Below are 21,901 nucleotides of genomic sequence, written 5' to 3'. Positions count from 1 at the left end.
GCTCAAGCACAGGATACATCTCCACTTGCATTAAATACATTTATTGCAAACATCTTTACACAAAAATAGGTTCTCTCTAGGCCATTCACATGCAACTTAAAGGCAAGAAGCAACTACCTACAACGATACAGCTATTTAACCTATACAAGTTTAATGTTTGCCACACTTGGTAAAATTATTACATCTTCTTAGAGCTGCTCATCCATGCACAGCTCGTTCAGCGATCTCTGCGGAGGGCTCAGGAGCCTGAGGTGTTGTTGCTTCCAAACCGCTGATTGACGCTGTGCAGCAAGTGCTTGGGGAGGCAATTCCAGGAACTGGCCAGCATCTCCTTAAAGCAAATGACTGCTTCGAGGCACAGCCTTGGGGAGAGGGAAGACATGGCCGTTGTTAGCATGAACAAGGGCTGCAAGGTAAGCTTATTCTTTACAGCTATTTAGTGAGGGCTTGTTTTCATCACTGGTGCCAAATGCGTGCTTCTGAAAGGAATCTTGCTCTATCCTCTCATAGCTGGCTACTGTTCTTTCAGCATTCTTTAGAGGAAGAATGTTTTCAGGCATTTTAGGAACATAAGAAAGGGGTCTGGGGGTAACCCTCACTACTCATCTTAGATGGAAACATGACAGTTTAACGTTGAAGTCTTGCTTTCTTACCTTACGAGAGATCGTGGTTGTAGAGAAAACACAAGTATTTCATTACTGTGAGCCTGGAGGTGGGGAGGGAAAGAGAGAGAGACAGAGAGAGAGAGAAAGAGAAGCAGTGCGGTTATGTGGATTCACATCACTGCAGCAGGAGCCAAACCAGCCAAGGCTCACACAAACAGCCTCTGGAAAGGAAGGCAAACGGCATGGCTCTGGGGTCTGGTGAGGAGAGGCTGACGGTGGGCAGTAGACTGGACTTCCCATAAATCACAAATGAAGCAGACAAGCTGAATGCAAAATTGCTCACCAAATCCTACAATATGGGAAGCTGTGAGCACTACAGATGAATGAAAAAACAGATCTCGTGCCACTCGATACGAACACCTGGAGGGGAACGGGTGCACAGAGGGGCAGACTCACGGGCTCTCCCTGTGCAGCATCTCCTGTTGCTGTCAGACAGGGGACCGGGCTGAAAGCTACAGTCAGCACAAGTGCACAAGATGGGGGCCCCGTGAGCCCCGCATCGCAGCTCTGACCCTGGCCAACACCCGTGCTCAGAGGGAGACAACAGGAACACCACCTGTGCGCAGTTTCCAAGTCTTCACGGCTCTGCGGTGAGGGGCTTTGGACATGGGGACTGTATCAGGCTCAGCAGTCAATGGTGTGGTGTTGATTTTTTTTTTTTTTTAAATGGTTATGCCTGCTCCTTGAATGGACATAAACCTCTGCCAGAGCTGAGCTGCCGGTGCATAAAGAAATGTTGCACCACTCTTGTTTGCCACTCGCCCATTCCAGCTGACGCCCACTAGTTCTTACACTAGAAGGTGCTGGCACACTTGTTGCCAGTCTCCCTTTCCAGCCAACGGGTGTTCTTACAGACCTTGGGACACCCCCGTCCCGGCTGAAGAGCCCCTCGCTGTTCAGCCTGTTCTCCTCAGGCCTCGCTGTAGGCATCGCAGTGCCCCAAGAGAAGCACAAGGAAATGCTGAAGAAGTAGTTGGGAGCTAAGAACAGGCTCCAAGTGAAACACAAGTGTGAGGGAAAGCAAGTCATCGTTTGTTTAAATAATGAATAATGACCTGCTTTCTAGAAAAGCACCAAAACATTTCCCCTTCAAGGTTTGTTTATGCACCTTTGTCAGTCCTCATGAGATCATGCATTTCACACTCACTGGAGTGATAAGACACCACGGCTCCTGCAGGAAGGGCCGGGCTGCACAGGAAGGGAAAGCTTGAAATAAACTTACAGCTTTAGAATGGGCAAGTAAGTTGTTGGCACAGCCCCCAAAGACAATCACCTCTCCCTCTTCGCTTGCACAAGCGGTATGCCACAACCTAGAAACAGAAATCAGCACTGCATTAAAACATAGAAACACCCCACCCAACAATGCATGTTTAGGATTTGTATCTGAAGTTAATACATGCAAGTTTGCCCTTCCACCAGTATGCCGTAGACGTGACTAATTCAACAGGAGTTTTTCTTCAGAGAAAGAAAACTGGTCAGCAAACCATGGGCTGCATAAGGTGTCCTGGTTAGAGCAGGGCTGCGGGGCTCAGCAGCACGCTGCCTGCGAGTGCAGGCGTGTGTGAAACCCACAGCCGTGTCGCTGCCGGAGGCTGGCTGTAATGGTCTGCTCACACAAACTGTATGTCCCACTTGAGTCAAAAGGCTGAACGAACAGAGTCAGATTTTGTACTGCTCTCCTAAGACTTGGGGAAACAACTACTCTCAGACACGCGTTCAGCACAACACGGCCCTGTCCTGCTGCTCCAAAGCAGGGAAGGGCAGGTGGGAGGCAGCAGCTCAGCCTTGTTACTGCCCCAGGAAAACAGACCCCTCCTCATCCCCACCAGCAGCAAGAGTAAGGCCAAAGGGGGCAGATGAGGAAGCATCACTGCTTTAACTCGTTTAACTGTGGTCAGAACACTTCCCCAAACAAGATACATCACAGTAACTCACGTGACATGAGTGTTTTCAATGCCATACACATGCATCACATTAGTCTTGATGCATTTAAATTGCAGGTCATCATCTCTAATTTACTCAGCAGGAAGACAAAAATATCCTGGGTGTGCACAGGATTAGCCACCAGCGGGGATGCTCAAAACAGTGACACCTGCCTGTGTCCAGTTTGCTGGCAGAGCAAGAACACACAGGTTCCAGTTAGCTCTTGCACTGGCAGTCCCAGCTGAAAGGCCTCTGCAGCCAGGAGATCAAACCCTAAATCCCCGTGTTCCCTGCTGTTTCACAAACATCAAGCTCTACGCTACCTCCTGCACCAGTCCTCCGGTGGTATTCATCTTGCATTTTGTGCACACGTTCAATACAGCTGCACTTCTGGGGTAGAAGCTAGCATTAGTATTGTTAAGAAACATGAGTGCTGTAAAGAGGAATGCATGTCTTGTCTTTGGCAGCCAACATTAAATGTTTCCTCACTCTTTTTTAATAAGTTTCCAGGCAAGTGTCTACTATACCTTGGTTTTTCAGAATAGTTATGCTCAAACTGTATCCACTCATTCTTGCTGATACAATAAATCCAAGCATCACCTGAAAACAAGCAAAATCCCAAACATAAACAGTATTCTGTTAGTTCTTTCACATCTGTTGCACTAAACATGTACTCCGGTGTAACACAGTCCATTTTTGTTCTTAAATAAATCAAGTATTTTAGGAAAAACCCTATGAAACATGGGGCTACCTGTTTGAAAACAGGTGTTTAATAGTGGTTTATGGGACTGAAGTCGGAAGGGAAAGATGGAGAACTGTAAAGCTCTTAGTAATTGTAATTTGCATTAGATGCATTTTTAGAGCAGTTTAATTTCTATAAATTATAGTGTCTCAACACACTCAGTGACTCCTGCTCTGTGAAATTAGCTGTCAACCATAAAGAGTTGGATCACAATGGCATGGAAGGAATTTAGCAAGCATTTAAGGTGACAAGGCAATAATTCAAGCTTCAATAATTCAAGCTTCCGTGCACAACTGTTAAAGAACACAAAGACTCTTTTGGAATGACTTACTTAATGGCTGCTTGTCAGTGGTGAATCCTCCAAAGAGAAAGAGGTGATCTGAGGAAATTGGTGTTAAAGAATGCCACGATCGGCCAACTGGGCAAATGCCTTGCACGATTCTGTGTTTCAAAAAAAGCACCATAAATCACACATGTGCTTGCTACAATAAAATACTGCTGCTCTTTTCTGCTCTGATTATTTTTCAGATATTTGAAGGATGCAGCTTCATACTGTGCACAGCTCACGACCCAACAGCAAGTTTAATTTCTTTAGACACAGTAAAAGAATTTTACTCGTATCAATGCTTAAAAAAGCCTGACAGCAAATCAGGAGGATCAGTTCTACTTGAGTTTACTTACTTGCTGGAGTTTACCAAGTTTCACTAGAATGATTATAAGTGAATAAAAATGATATCTTCATATTGCTTTAGAAACAAAAGAACTCAAGTTTTAGTACCTACATTTCATTCCACTCCCATGTATCCAGATTCAGATAGTAAAGATCATTCATTCTGGACTCCTATGATAAAGCAGACCATGGTTGAAATACTCCGTTTAGGTTTCAGTAACACATTGTTAAAACTGGGCTGGGGCTTACTCTGTATCTGCCACCAAACACGTAGCCTCTGTTCCCAACAGTAGCACAGGCATGAGCTGCTCGTGGTGATGGAGTTTTACCCTGGGAAAAGACAATGTCAAGTAAGAAGATGAGTTTATTTGATACATTAACAAAAAAGAGAAAATGCCATTTCACCAAAACCCCACAGCAGATCGAGTGAAGAGGAGCTGGGCTGACGATGCCCACCACACACGCGAAGCAGCACAGCTACGGTCACACCAGGCACCCTGGGAGGTGCGGGGTGGCAGCTCCTCTCGGGCCTCCCAGGAGAGCTCACCTGGACATCGCACTCGGGGCAAAGCAAGGTCTCACAGTTCCACAAATCAAGTCACCCAAGGAGATGAAAGGCTGAACTAAAGTCAGATTTAAGGCCAACAAGGGACAGAGAGCGAAAAAACATCCAGTAAGTCATTCTGTGTGCAGAAACTTGCTTTTTTTGATGGATGGAAGATCAGAAAATTCATTTTAAATGTTTGGGGTTTTTTTTCCCCTCTAAGTGTCAAGGTATAAATTTTGCTTTTAGAAGAGGGTTCAGTCAGACACAGAAGACCTCAGACTGTAAATGAGACAAGGACATAGTGAATCATTAAACACTATTTTTCTTGAGTTACATCTGAAATATTTGAGATCTGTATGTAGTAAGACGAAGCAATTCTTTGGTAATCTGAATAAGTTACTTATCTCAAATTTCATTTCCTCCAATTATGTGGCAATATCACTCCATTTGCCTGTTCCCGAATACTTCTGGGACACTTCAAATGGTGTACATTTGCAATTACGTGTTTTGTTTTGTTTTGACCAGAATTCAGCATCCAAGTGAAATGTACCAAACCATCACATTACAGTGAGCATGACAGGAAACCATACATTTTGTTTTCCTGAGCTCCCCAAATGCCACTGAAGCATGAAAGAAAGCTAGTCAACAGGAAAAAAAGATTAAGAGAGAAAGACAGATTAAAATAAAAGGCAAGTTCCCCATTTTTGGAGAGGAGAGAGGACCTAAGTAAGTGAACGGTTTAAATTCAGTTTAAATGGCCTCAAGAATGCTACTGAATAGGCAGCAGGTAATTTTTATTTTGAGGGGATGTTTCCAAGGCTAGTTCTACCAACAGTGTTTCAAACCCCTCTCTTAACAGTCCTTCCTCTACAAGCATGTTGCTGGTAAGACTGCAAACACAAGCTAATGACACCTCATGGAGTCCATATATAGGAGAGAAATTAACAGTCCCACTTTGCTGGCAAGAGAGCAAGGTACAGAGGATTAAGACAGCTCGCTCAGGAAGCACAAGAAGGGAAGAGAGCCCTGGTCACACAGTCCTAAGCTTTAGTCCTGGCCAGGTTTCCTCCCCTGGCTGGATCAGACAGACTGCAAGTCCCAGGAGGGAAACCAGAACAGCAGAAACCAGCGGTGCTGCAGACGCAGTGCTTCCCGCCAGCCACAGAAGTGCCCTGCAAGGCGTTTCTCACGTCCTCCTGCTAGCTAGCACGAGGTATTTCAGAGAGCTCTTCCATTTTTTCTAACTCCTGGCATTTAGGGACTGGTTTATATCCCTAAGATGGCAGGATCACAGAGCACCTGACAACTAAACACTTGGCAGTTAAAGACTGGTGACATGTAAACAAGGCTGCAGGGTGGAGCAGGAAAGTAGAAGAATGTATTTTGGCTGTATTTCCATGCTGCTTGCTCGCAAACAGTTAACCACATTTTCTAAAATAATGCCAGGGAGATACGGACTAGAGATAGGACCCCCTAAGAGATACAACAGGTTAAGACAGCTTCACGCTGCAAGTTAACTGAGCACACTGCCAGGTGCTCAGTATATCTGCAGCCCAAAGCCACTACTAACCCTGCACAGCTATGCAAGGAGGCCGTTTTATCAGCACCCTCTTTAACTCGACACAAAGCAGTGAACCCAGGCCTAGCAGAGTCATGCTTATCCTCACAGGATGCTACAAGAGATACAGCACAGAGTGCACATATTTCTTAAGAGCTGTAACTTAATTACAAAACCAAAAGATTAATAATTACCGTAGTTATAGGCTGGCTCCAAGTAAAAGTTTCAGTGTCCAGAACATGCACGTGGTCGTTCCACCCTCTAGGAAGACCTGAATTCTTTAAAAATATTAAATAAGCAACAAATTTTAATAAGCACTAATCAAATATTAAAGTTTAAATAGAAATTACTTCAGGGTTGACTTACCCAAAAAGAAGTTTCATCAAATTCAAAAGTTCCCCGTTGTTTCCCTTCAGGAAAATAACCATAGCCTCCAAAAAATATTAGCCTGTAACAAAACATGCATCAAGATCTATTAGAAATGCTACCACATCTGTTGCTACAAATTAAAGTTCTGTAAAGGCTGTGCTCAAACAGAAGATGGGAAAACTGGGGAAGCTTCTTCGGCTTCATTACCTCCCGTATGTCTACAATGCGCTGTTTCTTGCCTAATCGACCCTACCACCCACATTAAATCCCTCTGTAGCTCTTTCCCAGGCCTCAGGCTTCCAAGCTTTGCTTCAGTTCCAAATGTGTGAAGCTACCAGGCCTGCTGCCTGGTCACTGCACTTCAGCCTTCGCTACCGTGGCTCCCAAACAGCAGCTACAGGGGTTTATTCCTGCAGTTTCCTGACTCCACCCTTTCCAAGCCCTCTGCCTGTTTTCCTGGAGCCCAAAATGTTCACAGACACTCCGGGGAGAAACAAAGGGAAAGCGTTACAACTTGGGCACGGTCACTGTGGAGATGTGTGCTAGGCAGGGCAGGGCAGGAGGAGACCAAGGGACACTACATGCAGCAGACCCTCCACCAGTGAAGCTGCCTGGGAAGTTTTTAGTTTTGGGGGAAGAAGACACTTTCCTTTGTACTTGTTGCATTTTGTTTCAAAGCCTGAAGAACAGTTACTCTGAGCAGTCACTCATCTGTTTTTACTGTTCTTTTCGTTTTTTAAAATGTAATTTACCTTTAAGTTTTATGTTTGGGTTTTTGCACATATTAGAAACTAATGGCATGGTTCTGCCAGAAATTCTTATTGAATTATGAAGTAACAGAAAACAATCTACACCACCTAACGAAACACCCACAACTCCAGTCTGGCACAGATTTACATTTAAACTGATCACATCAAGTATCGTAACAGTATCCTTTCTCTCCACATCGAGAATCTGAAAACTAGGACCACGGGCCTCTTCCTATCTTTCATGAGTCTCTGCAGCAAATACCGTAACAGTGAGCTTTCTCTCCACGTAATGGACAAAGCAGCACAAGCATCTGTAGTGTTACACACTAAAATCACCATACATGGCTCAAACACAAGGACATACGGCATCCCTAATTTCCTCTGCCTCAGTAGAGCCAGAGACGATACAGTCAAGACCAGTTGTGCTAACAGGCAGAAGATGCCTTTGCTGTCCAGATAAGGTTTTGTAGGTAACAGCTTAAACCTCTACCTGATGTGACAAGACAGTAAGAACCCATAGCCCTTGCCAGTTGTGACCAAAGAAGAACTAGAGGCCCCTGACCGTCACCTCATATTCGCATCAGACCTCCTCAGCTCCCGGCATCACATACCCCAGCAGCACTGCCCACACCAGGCGCCTGGCCCACGGCCTGTGGAGAGAGCCCTGCTCCGTGGGGGATCAGCCTTTCCAGGTTCTCCTGCCAGGGGACAATTCTGGCCATGTGAACTGTCACCTGTGCCAGAGCATTTTGGAGTTCTGTTCTCTGGAAGCCAGGAACCTTCTGAGAAACCAGTCCTGGGCAGATGCTCCAAGAAGAGCGCCAAAAGCCCCTGCCCTCCCTGAGATAATTTGCTTCCATCCCCAACCTCCTGAGCAGCTGGGATACAGCAAGCCTGGGGAAGCAGGAAACTACCTACCCACAACAGGGTCTTTCCTCAATCTATCCTCCAGTGCCAGAAGGCTGGAATGATCTCATCACACGGCTCCCTGCTTCAGGGACTAGCACTACTCTAACAAAATGGAGGAGGAGGGTGCAAGGCAACATTTTGCACGTCAGCTCATCCGGCTTCAACACCACCTTGTCTTCCTCATCTTTTCCATGGTTTGCAATGCCAAAAGGCCTTCTGGCATCTCTGGGACACTATCCCAACACATTAAATCAGATAACATCAACAGCAGTTCATCTAACGCGTTCCTTGTTTTGTGCAACCAGCACAGAACACACCAAATTAAGCATGTGTGCTGCTGAAAAAGCCACACGCAATTTTAAGATTAAAATGGCTTCCTGCTCTTCAACCATCAAAGAAATGCAAGCTGTCCCACAAGACGTGACCAAAAGACTACATTTTGCATGATATGGGGAATCCTAGAACAGGCTTCAGTGAAGAATAATTCCAGATGCAATTGCCAAGAGGAATGACGCTAATACAAGTAACTGCGATGCAGTATCTTTAAAGCAATGTACTGAGAATGCACCGTGGAAGATTCGCCTGTAATGAGTGTACATTTTGGATTGTGACTCACAGATACTTTGCAGCTTACATATACCCAAACTGGGAGTGAGGTTTTTCCTATCAACCATCAAAGGATGGAACAGTTTTAAAAGGCTGGCTGGGGAAGAAATTCAGCATCTTCCTGAAGCACATATGTGCTGCAGACAAGAAGCTCTTCTGCAGCTCTTGTTCAAACAAAAAGACACAACAATGACAAAACTAAGAGTGATTAAAAGCAAACACACGCGCAAGGATAGCTGTGCTGACTTTGTTGCTGGAGCCTTACTTGTTTTTGTAAACCCAAACGCCAAGTTTGTCCTTTGATGAAGGGGGTACCCCCTGACACTCTACTCTGACCCACTGCAGCACTTTGTCCGTGGATCTGGAATTTAACATGTAGAACTGTAGAAAATAAAAAGATTTTTTTTACCCACACAGTTAGCTTAAAGCTTAAGTCTGACTGATGTTAAAATATTAACTTTTAATTAGCATGTATTGGTATAGAAATAAATTAAAAGTCCTCTTCCTAGCTGCACAGAGCACTGACAATGTTTGGAACAACACATGGATCAAAGGTCCTTATCTTTTTGCAGACTCAAGCCCCAAACACTTTTTACAAAAGTAATAGGACTGTGGACATTGAGTTTTACCATCCAAAAGCTGACATGGGATACAATGAAGGTATGTACAAAGTAGCAATTGTCTTACAATAAAAAAAATCTGGTAAAAGAAAAAAAAAAAAAGTGTTTTTTTACAGTATCATCCCTTCTCTGTGTGTTACACCATTTTAAATGGAGAGAAATAGCTGATACACATGTATAAACTAACTGAAATGTAAGAATACCACAGCAGGAAGGAATTAACTCACACTTTATAAATGTAGTTTGTTTCAGACTGTTTGCAAGCATTGCATCAAGCTACTTTCAGTTTATATTTAAGAGCGAGGCCAAAACTATTTAATTTAAACCACACTTCCAGAACATCAGAAAATATTATCAGAGACTCCAGAGAAGAATAACATTTCAAACAACTACAGAGCAGTTACAAATCACCTCCTGATATTATTTCAGTGAACTCTGGAAATTCCCATCTTTCAAAAGAAGCAAACTCAAAAGCACCAACGCAATACAATTTATAGGGTGAATTGCACAAGAACACCTGCAACCAAACCAAATAGCAGGTCACGGTGTTTCTTCGGTGGTGTAAAGCTACCAGAGTACAATCATCATGTGAAATGATGCAGAGCTGAAGGCTGACCTGTTTTACAAATGCCATGTTATCTGACCTGTTGCAGACAAATTAATACAGTGAACTGGTAAAAGTCAGCCAGCTAATCACCTGCATGGAAAAAAAAAAATCCAAGCAGTAAGCACCATATTTTGTTAGTCAAAACCTCTTAGGCAAGCACAAAAAGAACACGGCTTCAATTAGTTCACATCTGGGGAAGCCACGGACAGGATGAGAAAGCTGGTTATCTGCTTCCCAGAACCAGAGATGCAGCCAGTAGATGACAATGTTATGCTGCAGAAGCCATGGAGGACACAATGACTGGATACATGTTCAGCATCCCCTGTTATTAACATTTAAGCTCTGAAACAAGATCCAACCTGTCCAGTCATTCTGAAGAAAATGTTTCTGGGATTTGTTAAGGTTACACATTTTTTGCTTTGCATGGATTCTAATTCACTGAAAAAGCCACGTCTAGTTTATAAAAAATGGGAACAAAAGCTAATAAGGAGAAACTTATTTGTGAGGAGGGGTTTATCTTTAAATTACTAACCTTGTTTGTATTGCCACGGGCATGATGTCCTCCAAAGAGGTACACCACTCTGTCTACACACACGGCACAACTTCCAGACATGGAAGGTGGAACATCTCCCTCCGTTTTACTCTTCTTCCTAGAAGCACAGTTTAAAACATTTTACGTGATAGAAATGAACAATAATGATCCTATCTGGAGTGGAATTTTATAACCCTACCAATATGTTTTTAATTACAATAGGTCACTGTGGACCATTCAGTTACGAGTTCTTCACACCCCTGCAGTTTTAACAATTTACAACACTAACCTGGGTATGACAGAGAGGGGTGGGGAAAAGGCAATTTAATTAATACATGTTTTGTGGGGGAGGAATCCCGTCTGCCCAGTTCAGGAGTTTGGTATGCCCTTCACGTTCAAAATCCCCAGAAAGATCCTTGGGCAAAGAGGATGCACCTGTCTAAACTGAAGGTTTCTATTTTGCTACTGGATTTTTAATGTTTGTAAACATTACAACCACAAAGATGAGCTTCCAGCCCATGTCCAAGGCTCTCCCTAACCACCAGGAGGACTGGAAGCACTGCTGAAATTGCACTTTCTGCAAAGTGCTGAGGGGACTTGGCTTCGCAGCGCAAGGCCCCAGCTAGCTACAGAACTGGAGCACTGGATTCCCTTTTCTCACACTATCAGGCATGCAGGTTTCGCACAACTTCCAGGCTCCCAGCGACCTAAGATGATGCAGTAGATTCTTTGGCTGCATTTAAACATTTAAAAATGACTCCTTAAAAGGACAACAAATAAAAAACTCAATTTGGGTTCTCTCAGTAATGTACCACTGTAATCAAAAGTGGTACAAATACAATTTTCAGGTGCTATATCCTATACCAGGCATCCCAAAACACTTCACACTGTTGATCGGATACTTCTGTATGGGCTGCCTGTCCGAGCTGCCTCTCCTACCTCACCCTGTGAAAATGTATTTGTTGTTTTCATGGGGGGGGGGGGGGGGGAAAGGAACTATTTTACACATTTATGCAACAGTTTGGGAGGTGGGAACAAAGAGATCAGGGAATTCTCTCTCTGTTCACAGACCCTCAGCATGCTTTCCATACCAATTTAAGAATTTACCTCCCCCCCAAACAACAATTAAGTTAATTATTTACTGTACCATCTTCCAGTTTCCATGTTGTAGATCCATATTTCATCCCTAGGCAGATAGAAGTCATAAAATCCCCTAACTTGCGCATTCTGCAGAACAGGTCAGAAAAGAAAAAAGCAACATTAGAAGGATGCTTGACATACTGAATTACAGACTCCTGTGAATGTTTACAACCCCTCAGAGATCTAATCACAGAACAGAAAACAGCAGGAGCAGTGCCTGCCACACTCCTGTACCTCTCAGCTGCACAGCAGCCCTGGGAGAGCAGGTACGAGCCTATTTTAGCTTCTGCTAGGGACCAGCTCCCAGCAGAGCCAGAGACTGGGGTAAAAGGAAGTTAAACCTCATTTTCATAGCCCAAGCTGGATAACTAGGGTGCATAAATGAGCCAAAATTTCCCATTTAATTCCCCCACCCCCTGCGTGACACCACCAGAACAATACACCAAAGCTTTGTCTTGAGCTACCAATTTATTTACCGAGTTCATTGACAATTCATTCCTGTCAAAATCGTAAAATGACTTGGTTCTGCTTGCAGTACACATACAGCCCAGTGTGATAAATAACCAACCTGTGATCATTAACACGCAATATATAGTTGTGCTGATAATGCTGTAAATAAAAGCACCATTTTGCATGGTGTGCATTTCATATCACACAGTATTTCCTTCTTTTCCAACAGACACGCAAGTTGACAAAGGCAAATGACACCCTGCATCCCACAGAAGTTATCTGTCTTCCAAGATCTGCATTTAACATGATTTATTTCAGTATTTCAAAACTCTTAAATGTCATATTCTAATTTGTTAACTGGAGCTTTTCTTTTCCGGGGGGAGGGATAATTTTACAGAGTCACTCCCAAACTAATGGGACATAATTACCAGCACCACGGGTGGCAGAAGGCTTACTTAACAAGGAGAACAGCGTACCTTATAGCCTCCCCAGACGTACATGCAGCGTCCATCAGTGACTGCCACGTGCCCGCTGCGCTCAGCGGGGCTATCGTTCTCCAGCTGCTCAAAGCTGTCCTCAGCTGGAGCTGGGAGCTCTTCATCTGCCTGCAGGTCTTCGTTATCATCGGCCATTTCGATACAGTGCTACATGCACAGAATAACACCTAGTGTAGAGCTTTGAAAACCATACAGGGGAAACCACCAGAGGAAAAAAAAAGAGAAACTACACACTGTTGTTTCTTTCACAACGTTTCAGTGGAAGAAGTTATCCCATCAGTCAAGAAAGTTTCAGATGGGGATTCCTGAGCTGTGTGTAATTTATAATGGTTTCAGTTGCCAATTTGAGCCAAGGTCTCTATCTGTTTTTTAAAAATGCGCTTATCTATAAATACATTAATTGATGACAAAAAAACCCAACCCACAGCGGAACAAATTTGAAAGCTTTGCTTACAACACGGTTTTCACAAAAATGAAAACTCCTGCAGCTTTTCAAGCAGAGTCCCTTTGGGCTGCCTAAGCCCCACACAAACCCTCCCATAGCTGTTAAATGCAGGACATGTTACCTATGCCAAAAAACACCCACAAAACAAAGCCCCCTGCTCCAAATCATGCTAGTATGCAGAAAGCCAAAACCCAGAGCGTCCCAGAAAGACAACAGCTATGTGCGCCAAGCACCTATGGCTCCCAAGCACTGTGCAGCTTAGGGGTAAGAGCAGCCTCCACGCCAGGGCTTTGGCACGTGAGGAGCCGCAGGGCCACGCTGTCACTGGGGTCACTGGTAATTCAAAGCCCCAACTGTGGGAGGAATCAAGCCAGGAGATGATGAAGTCCGCCCTGGAAGCTGTCTGCATGCTCTGCCTCAGACTGTAATGGAGCAGGGGGACCCGGGAAAAGCTAAAGTCACCTTTCACTTAGGAGCCACTCCCAAGTCCGCGTCTGTGTTAGCTTTCCTACAGCTACGAGTTGAATCCGTCACCACACAGAGATTTGCAGTCACAGATCAAAAGGTCAGGGAAGTTGGACGGTCCAAGCGATGGTTTTGTGCAACCAGGCAAAGCGAGAGAAGCGAAAAGGACCTTAATGAGACTATCAAACCCTGCACTCCCACAAAATCCTCGACACCTACACCGCTCCTGACAGATTTTCGTTTCACTTGAATTGCTCCAATGATGGAGACACTACACCACCCTCGGTAGTTTATTTTTGAGCTTTAATTATGCTTTAAATCAGAAAGCCTTACTCACATCTCAATGAAATCTGTCTGCTTCAAGCTAACCAGATTTTTACCGACCTCTCCCCGGTGGTAAGCGTTTTTCTTTTCATTTTTTAACAACCTAAGACACACCGGACAACGGTCCCCCTTCAGTCATTTTTCAGCGCCGTACTGAAACGCCTCTCGCAGGTCACCGCAGTTCCCAAGCGCTCTGTGGCTCTGCCCTGGCTGTCCACACCCCTCACGACACCCCGACTGGCCAGCCGCGGCTTCCTGTCGGGACACAGCCGTCCCACAGGACCCAACCCGACCCTTCAGCCGCACCGTGCTGAGCAATGCGCCATCACCGCACTTACCAGACCCGTTAACAACCCCACGGCCCTTCCCGCTTCACTGTCCAGGCTCGACACCCCCCTCCCTTCCCCTCCCTCCGTCCCCCACAGCGCGCAGCCCCCTCCCGGCCCCCCGCCCCGCCGAGCCGCCTCCCCTCCGATCCCCGGGGCCTACCGCGGCGGCTGGGGTCGGTCGGCGGTTGCTGCGGGCCGCACGGCGCAGCCGCCCCCTCTCCTTCCCTCCCTCCTTCACCTCAGCGGGACGCGCAGCGTCAACATCCGCCGCGGGCGGACGCTTCCGGCAGCGCCGCGCAGGCGCCGTCCCGTCCCGCCGCTGCCCGGGGCCGAGGCGGGACCGGGGCCGGGGAAGGGGGGGCGGCCCGCCCCGGTCGCTGACAGGAGCGAGGCGGGGAGCTGAGGCGGGCGACAGTGACCGGAGGGGGGATAGCGAGGCCGTGAGGTGACCGTCACCCGGACCTCCAAGGGATTTGGGGTTATTTCTTCCTCAAGAGGAAACCGTGTGTTAAGCGTTGTCGCTTAAAAAAAGCCACCCAACTAATCGTAAATGCTTAAGTTTAGCAGGTAGAAAAGGACGGCTCTGCTACACTACCCAGTCACAAAACTTCCCTTTACAATATAGCTTCGCTCCCAAAACTCGCTTCCCCAATTAAGTAGGTTTCGCAGACCGTAAAAAGGTCAAAAAACCAGGCAAAATCAGTCTCGAGTCAACCCTCTATAAAATTTTAATGACTGTGCTCCTGTTAACTAAATAGTTGAAACAGAAAAATAGCAAGTACTACATATGCTCTTTTTAAACAATAAATAAGCATTTTTTTTAACCAAGAATTAAATATAAACTTTACACATCCAAAATACAATATACAACCTATTTCAAAAAGGACTCATTGATTACAGAAACATAGTAAAACCATATTATGAACTGCACATAAGCTTTCCTATACAAATGGTAACGCTGCTCGTAGCAGCTGCTTCTTCAAGTTCCACGGTTAGCCAGTTGACTTTCCTACTCTGGGTACGACGTCCAGCTCCGTCACTCGACAGAGTCTGGTGGAATCAAACAGTAAGATTCAGCGGTGTTAGCATATTAGTTACCTTTTTCAAGACTGACAAGTGTGAATCTTCCAAAGATACCGTGTTGAACTGATTTTACCTTTTCAGAAAGGCTGATGTGATAAGGCTGTAGTAAGGTTTTAGACTTAAGCCATATTTTATCCAACTGAAAACACTTTGTATCATCTGTCACCTCCAAAAAGAACAAGTTGTATGGACTGTCTCATTAAGACCACAACAGCAGAAGTTAACAATATATACAAATGAAGTTTTATCAGTTTTCTATAATGCAGAAAACAAGAGACTTCCATAAAAAGGATTTGTTCTCAAACTTCACTTAGAAACTCAGCTTAATTCTGTAGCATTAGTAAAGTTCACTAACAAAAGACTTTGCCGTACACTGTAAATAAACCAAAGTGTTCAACAGTTTTGCTGCCATTGTTCATGTGGTATTTAGTTGGCTTTGTCTTTCAGTTTCAGCTTTTTTCTCTTGCCGGTGGTTAACTGCAGCCCAGAAGGTTATTTTTTTCAGCACTTGCTGCAAAAGTTTCGACGGCAAGCATGGTATTTGATTCTTTAAGAGAGTTGCATTTTTACCAATGCAGTCGAGGCACAACCTGAAGAAGGAAAAAAGGGCGGGGGGGGCGGGGGGGAGAAAAAAGAAGAAAATTAAGATTGACATAAATGGTCTAATAACCTAAAGACAAAAAAGTGACATCTAATAAAAGCTTGTGATGTTCATGACATATGTTGTGCTTGGATGTGCAGGAGAGAGTATTATGCAACACCAGTCTTCAAACTGCTATGGATTGCCATACGTGGCATGTTTCAAATACTTACTGAGGAGGTAATTTTGTATTTTACCTGCCTACATAGGAGTACATGGTTAAAACCCATGTGTAAAAGCACAGTGCCATAAGGATTTACACTAGACCCTTTGTGCCAACAGTCTCAACTCACCTGAGGAGTGAATAAGGTTGAGTCTGAAATATCAACAAGTCGCTGCAGTGACCCTGATCAACAGAAAAAACACACCATTAAAATGACAAACAGCTTATCTCAGAAATATTGCTAATTTCTAGATTAGTGTAACATTTATTACCACATGCATGATTTAAAACTAATACCTAAATAATTATTTATAAAGAATCTCAGTAACAAACTCCTTTTTATGAGCCTAACAAGGGCAGGAAAAAACCCTCCTAAATTACTTTCCAAGAACACCTAAGGTCACATCTCACACCACCATATGCTATGAATGAACCCAATATCATCACCAATTGTATTAACTTTATTTTATATCAATTTTAATTATCATAGTGGTAGGATTTCATTATTCAGTTTACTGACTGTGTCCATGAAATGCAAGTCATCTTTGCTTCCACCAAACACCATCACTTCTCCTTCTTTTCCAAGGCAGGCTGTATGCCACAATCTAGAAATAAAATTATAAATAGAATTAGTGACCAAGTAACAACAAGCAGTTGTGTGTTATCAGCAAAACAAATCTAAAAACTAAATGTTCTTAAGGGTTTCAGAAAAGCAGTAAGTTTACTTGCATATTAACCTCTTCACCTCACATAGACTCTCCTCCATTCTTCATATTCAAGTTTCTTTTCAAAAGACTCTTTTTCTATATGGATAGAAGTCCCTTTTAAATAAAACGGAAAGGTCACTTTTCTAATCCTCTGATTCTCTATTTATGCACAGAGCCTTGAAGTCTTACTGGCCTCACTACTTACCCAGAAAAAATTTGCAATTTTAAGTAATGTATTTTACAAGTTGCTCTGTGAGCTGCAGAAAACAATAAAGCCTGTTCTTTACCAAGCTGTGTCTCAAGGCAGACCATCCGTTCTTACGGAAGAATGGAGAATAAGCACTGAGCGCTCACTGGAGCGAAGCGATTACGAGAGTCTCTCTTTTCTGTTTGGCCATTTATTTGCACAGAGTACGTCGGGACTTAGTATCTCTGAGCCTCCTACTTCTTCATCAAATATTACTGAAATGGGTCAATTGATTCAAAACGTACATGGGCAGAAGGGGCAGCCGTACATGCAGAGAGCATTGTAATGTAACCCTTGTTAGGAAACCAAGACAAAGACATTATTTCAAAAGTCTTCAGAGGTAAAAAATAACATCTTAACATATGATATTACTCATTTCTTTAACAATATAAAAGGAGAGAGCAATGTGACTATCCATCTCATGAGAATTTTGCTGAATGACATTTCATACAGACCAATATTTTTTTGTCATTATTTGACTCTTCCGTACTCTAGTTACATAGACTTTGTCTTATTTATCACTACTTCAACGAAACGTTACAGTGGAAAATTTTCAGAAAACAAAATAACAGTACAAAACAAGCTTTTGCCAAGAACAGCTTTTCTTTTCCTTTTTTTTTTCTTTTTAAATTTTCCACTACTACTTTAATTCATAACTACAATTCTAATGGCTTTTAAGATTGTGGCATTTTCGATACTGACTCTTATCCCTGAACACTAGGATGAGAGCTTCAGAACACAAGTTATCCTGTTTCAGTTTTACGCTTCCCCCAAAGATTCCTGGGGAACATTTTCTGTGTGCTGATTACTTACATCACGCCCACAAGCAAGTTTTGTGTTGTGCATATAACAGCACATGGTATTAAAAAAAACCAAAACAAAAAACCTGACTTGTATAATCTTGCTTTAACAAAGATTATGCTACTTCAGCAGCTACACCTTGCTAGATTTACTTTTTATTATTAGCAGATCAAAATCTGTAATTTTTCTGCTGCTGTATCACCACTGAAGTAAATATCACAAGATGATTATCACCACAGAGCTCTGGCCCTTAACCAAAATAATATGCACCACTAGAACTTTCACACAAAGTAAACGCTCTCACTTTCTTACTCCATTCATATCAGTAATTGTTCACCATTCTCCTTAGGCTAAACTGTATCCCACCTTGTCTCTTCCTCATACCTGTAGATAGATCTGTCTCTGCCTTATCTGCATTAGGAAAACTCTGGCCTGGACTTCGTCACTGAAGAACACTGGGAAGCCTTTCCTGCCTTGACTTTGTTGACATCCTAGCTCGCAACCTGATGCTTTTTCTACAGACTGACAGAGTTTATGTCCTCTCACAGCTGCTCTAACTTATCACCTAAACATTCTAATAAAGCATGTTATTTAAATTATACAGATGCTGAATAGAGGTAACCTTTTGTACACAGCTCTTCTAACTAGAATAACAGAATTACATTGTAAGGAAAACACTGGGAATCTATAAGTTAAATATACAATTTGTTCTGTATTTTAACCTGGCATGCACAATGTTAGCTGAAGTACAACTGATGGACAGAAAGAAGAAAAATATTTTCTACCAGTACAGAATCACAGATCTATAACCTGGAAGACAATTTTTTAGAAATTACTAAAAATGAAGGTTGAAGGAAATTATTCTTCACAGAATTTAAGGAGGGAATCAATTCTGCAGAAGCATCAGAAAAATACACTAATGCATGTGTGATATACCATGTATTATTATAAAATAATAGAAATAAATGGAAGTACACATATAGGTATTATTGCCAGTGCATTTCAAGTCCTGCTGTGAAGTCATATGAGCGATAGAACTAACTTAAACCTTTTTCAGCTGCAGAGACCCTGCAGTAATCCTCTGTAAGTATAGGGATACAACTATGGTACAAGTAAGTACTTCACACTCAAACTAGTTCAATATATAGACAGGCTTTTGGTATGGCTCCTTTAATCCATGTTTCCAGGACTACCTGAAAAAGGTTTCTGAAGTTTTTTTTTTTTTTTTTTTTTAAAGTCAGGGGGAGGTTATTTACTTCAATAAAGAATTAGGTCAAAGAGAGGCAATTGCCCTCAGCCTACAAACTGCATACCAAAATCTTCAGATGGTGGAGAACCATAGGATATGTCTGGACTTGAGGGAGCTCTGAGACTCTTGTCAGCACATGACCCAAAAGCTCTGTTCTCTTAGGAGGGTCTGGGCTGCCTGTGCAGTACAGTCCCCAGCAAATTTAGCAGTGTCAACCTCAGGAACCCTCTTTGGCACTTCTGCTGCAGCAAGGAAGGTGGCTTGCTCAACAGCCTTTCTGCCAGCACAGTCAAGTGACAGTTCCACTTTGTAGCCCAGTATGGGATCTGCCCTTGAATTGCCTGAAAGCCACTTGGGGCTCAAGAGTCAGAGGTTCCTAACATCCAGCCCTACCACCACTGGAGGCACAAATGTTATTCCAGCTGCTTAATTGTGGAGTAAAGGCTGAGCTGCAGCTCCCTAGGCTGCTGCATGTAGAAAAAGCATATTCTGTCCCTTCCTGATCTCTTTTCATGACGCATCAGTAAAAATAATTACACAAGGTGAGGCAGTCCACTTCAGCGGTTAACTTTTATGAGACCATCCATGTAAAGAACTGAACAAAGACAGACATGATCCTCGACTGCTAAAGATGTGCGTTGTTATTTAAGGCAGTCATCAGTCCCTTCATGTATCAGTTCACTAATTGTAAAAAGACAGGAAATATTCTATGAAGCTACGGTGTAAGTTTATTTGGGCTTGAAAGGGTCTGAAATATAAGAAAGCAGAAAACTTGGTCTAACAGTGCTGTTATATTTAAAAGACACCCTAGAATACGATAAAACAGGAAGAAAATTAATTGAGGCAAAGCTATTTCAGTAGCAGAAAACAGAACATAAAGCAGGAAGCATACAAATGCCACACCAGAATTGTACACTATGCTAAAAGAATGATATAAAATTGTGCTGAGAGTACCTGGGTGAATGTATAGAATTAATTCCATGAAAACCCGAATATTTACTATCTACAGCAGATCAATTCAATCGTATTTACATTACAAATACAGAGAATTTTACTGCGTTAAAAAAAAAAAAGTCTGTACTCTGATACAGCAGGCACCTGTTTTCAATGGCAGCTTCTGGTTCAGAACATGAAACTTGCTTTCTTTAGTCAGAAAGAATCTTATCTTTTTCTGTAATCTTAAACTAGAGAGGGAAGGGGAATAGAGTCTGTAAGAGACATTCTAGAACAAGGTCCTTTTCGGTTGGCAGTTAAGTCCTCGAAATAACAAAATTCCACAGTCATTTGCTGTGCTGTTTAGTACTAAAGTCAGTTTTGCAAAACTGTAATTATAGTAAGCTGCTTCTGCTCAAGGAAAAAACAAAATATTTTATAATACTTGAGTCCTGAAAGGAGCATCAACATTTTCATGGTTGTCTCCGCCATGTTTCTAATAATGTATCAACATTGATCAACTTTTATTATTCTCATAGGATATTAATTCCTCAAAAGTTATGTGATATACTTTTTCTTACGTAAAAATAATTTGCCTGTAGAACACCAGGTTAGCTGGACACCCAGATCCTTCATCACAAAAAAATCTTTTAATGCAAGTAAGCATCATCATGCAAGTAAGCATCAACTATAACAAACACAAAGTAATAATGCTGTATCAGGTATGAAGGAACATAAGTTAGTAAAGCAAACTACTCAATCATACTGCATTTATTTTCTAAAATATTCTTATAATGTAGTTTAAAAACACTGTTCAATAATTTAAAATTACTTAGTTTTTTAGAAGGCCTAAGTTTCAGCAAACATTATCTATTTTTGTATACCTAGGCCTACTCTTAGGCAAATGTGTAAGTTGTTTCCATCCATTCGTTGTAATGCTGTGAATCCAGCCATCACCTACAATGTAAGAACATACATTAGGACTTTTTCTTGTGACAAAGTATTACCTTTTTTATCTACACAAAAGGCTCTGTGTTCTAAGAGCACATTATATTAAGATAACAGTAACATCATCACTACAGTAACTTGCATCTTTCCAGTCTTTGTAATTTAACTTAACCATTCAGACACAGAAAGTTCACTTCACTGAAATCTGGAATTAAAATACACTTACTTTTTTTGGATATACTGAGAAAATTGCCCCCTTCCAGTGGAATATATCAAAACTATTTTCACTAATTTCACATTTTTTCATTAAAAGAAGTTGCTTTTTCTAGAAAAGGAACTCAGTATAAGACTATCCTACTTGTTATTTGACATTTTGTAGCTGTGACTTGTTATTCATCCAAAAATCCACATTATGTTGACATTATTATTTGTATCTTCTTCCTGCAGTTGCTATTGATATCAAAAGTTGCCCATTGTTCATAACAAAATGTGCAAGACTCTTCCCTTTATTCTTTTAGATGATAGACAGTTTGGTGAAAGATTTATTATACATTCTCGTTGTACTACACAATGCGCTCCTCTATTTCTATAAAAATAATAAGATAGCTAGAGAGATACTCAAGTACCACAAAAGTTCTGTAACAAGTTAGGTCTGAGTAGTTTGAGAAAGACAACAAATATGCACACTACACAAGGTTAGTACTAAAATGTACAGTAGAATTATAACCTCTAAAGTACTTACTTAAAGGAACATTATCAGAACTTAGTCCACCAAAAAGAAAAAGTCTGTCATCTCCTATCGGAGTCAACGTGTGCCAGGATCGATCTTTTGGTTTCTCTCCACTGATATTAATTCTTGGTGAAACAAAAAGAAATAAATAAACAAAAACAAATTTTCAAAGAATGCTGAAAATTAATCTGCCAGAAAATGTAATAGTTAATTCAGTTTGTCCTAGACCAAGCTTGGATATATTCCCACTGAA

The 21,901-nt window shown here is 42.4% G+C and overlaps 2 protein-coding genes across 5 annotated transcripts in view; both read right to left on the bottom strand.

The window, feature by feature from the left end:
• Positions 1-25: 25 nt before the first annotated feature.
• KLHDC2 (kelch domain containing 2) lies at positions 26-14,420 on the bottom strand. 4 transcript variants are annotated; one of them, XM_075029436.1, is made up of 15 exons: positions 14,308-14,420; positions 13,492-13,543; positions 12,564-12,810; positions 11,645-11,724; positions 10,498-10,615; positions 9,004-9,119; positions 6,472-6,553; positions 6,300-6,383; positions 4,250-4,330; positions 4,113-4,171; positions 3,662-3,771; positions 3,116-3,188; positions 1,888-1,975; positions 654-706; positions 26-362 (listed from the first exon to the last, which is right to left on the bottom strand). In XM_075029436.1, exons 3-15 carry the CDS (start codon positions 12,717-12,719, stop codon positions 239-241), a joined length of 1,224 nt encoding a protein of 407 aa, XP_074885537.1. In that variant the 5' UTR covers positions 12,720-12,810; positions 13,492-13,543; positions 14,308-14,420; the 3' UTR covers positions 26-238. The 4 variants fall into 4 exon arrangements, with proteins under 4 accessions (XP_074885537.1, XP_074885536.1, XP_074885535.1 ...); XM_075029435.1 differs by having other exon boundaries at positions 12,564-12,762; XM_075029434.1 differs by having other exon boundaries at positions 12,564-12,731.
• A 437-nt stretch (positions 14,421-14,857) lies between these two features.
• Positions 14,858-21,901, bottom strand: part of KLHDC1 (kelch domain containing 1) — a 30,656-nt gene continuing 23,612 nt past the window's right edge. Inside the window, exons 9-13 of the mRNA XM_075029431.1 lie at positions 21,661-21,773; positions 20,855-20,927; positions 16,554-16,638; positions 16,164-16,216; positions 14,858-15,820 (exon numbers count right to left, since the gene is read on the bottom strand). Of these exons, the coding sequence (XP_074885532.1) occupies positions 15,646-15,820; positions 16,164-16,216; positions 16,554-16,638; positions 20,855-20,927; positions 21,661-21,773 (499 nt within the window). The 3' untranslated portion in view covers positions 14,858-15,645. The remainder of the gene's footprint in view (positions 15,821-16,163; positions 16,217-16,553; positions 16,639-20,854; positions 20,928-21,660; positions 21,774-21,901) is intronic.

Source organism: Buteo buteo, chromosome 6 (genome assembly GCF_964188355.1).
Source record: "Buteo buteo chromosome 6, bButBut1.hap1.1, whole genome shotgun sequence".
Classification (NCBI taxonomy): domain Eukaryota; kingdom Metazoa; phylum Chordata; class Aves; order Accipitriformes; family Accipitridae; genus Buteo; species Buteo buteo.
Note: the sequence above shows the minus strand (reverse complement) of the source record. Positions and strands in the feature narration are given on the sequence as shown.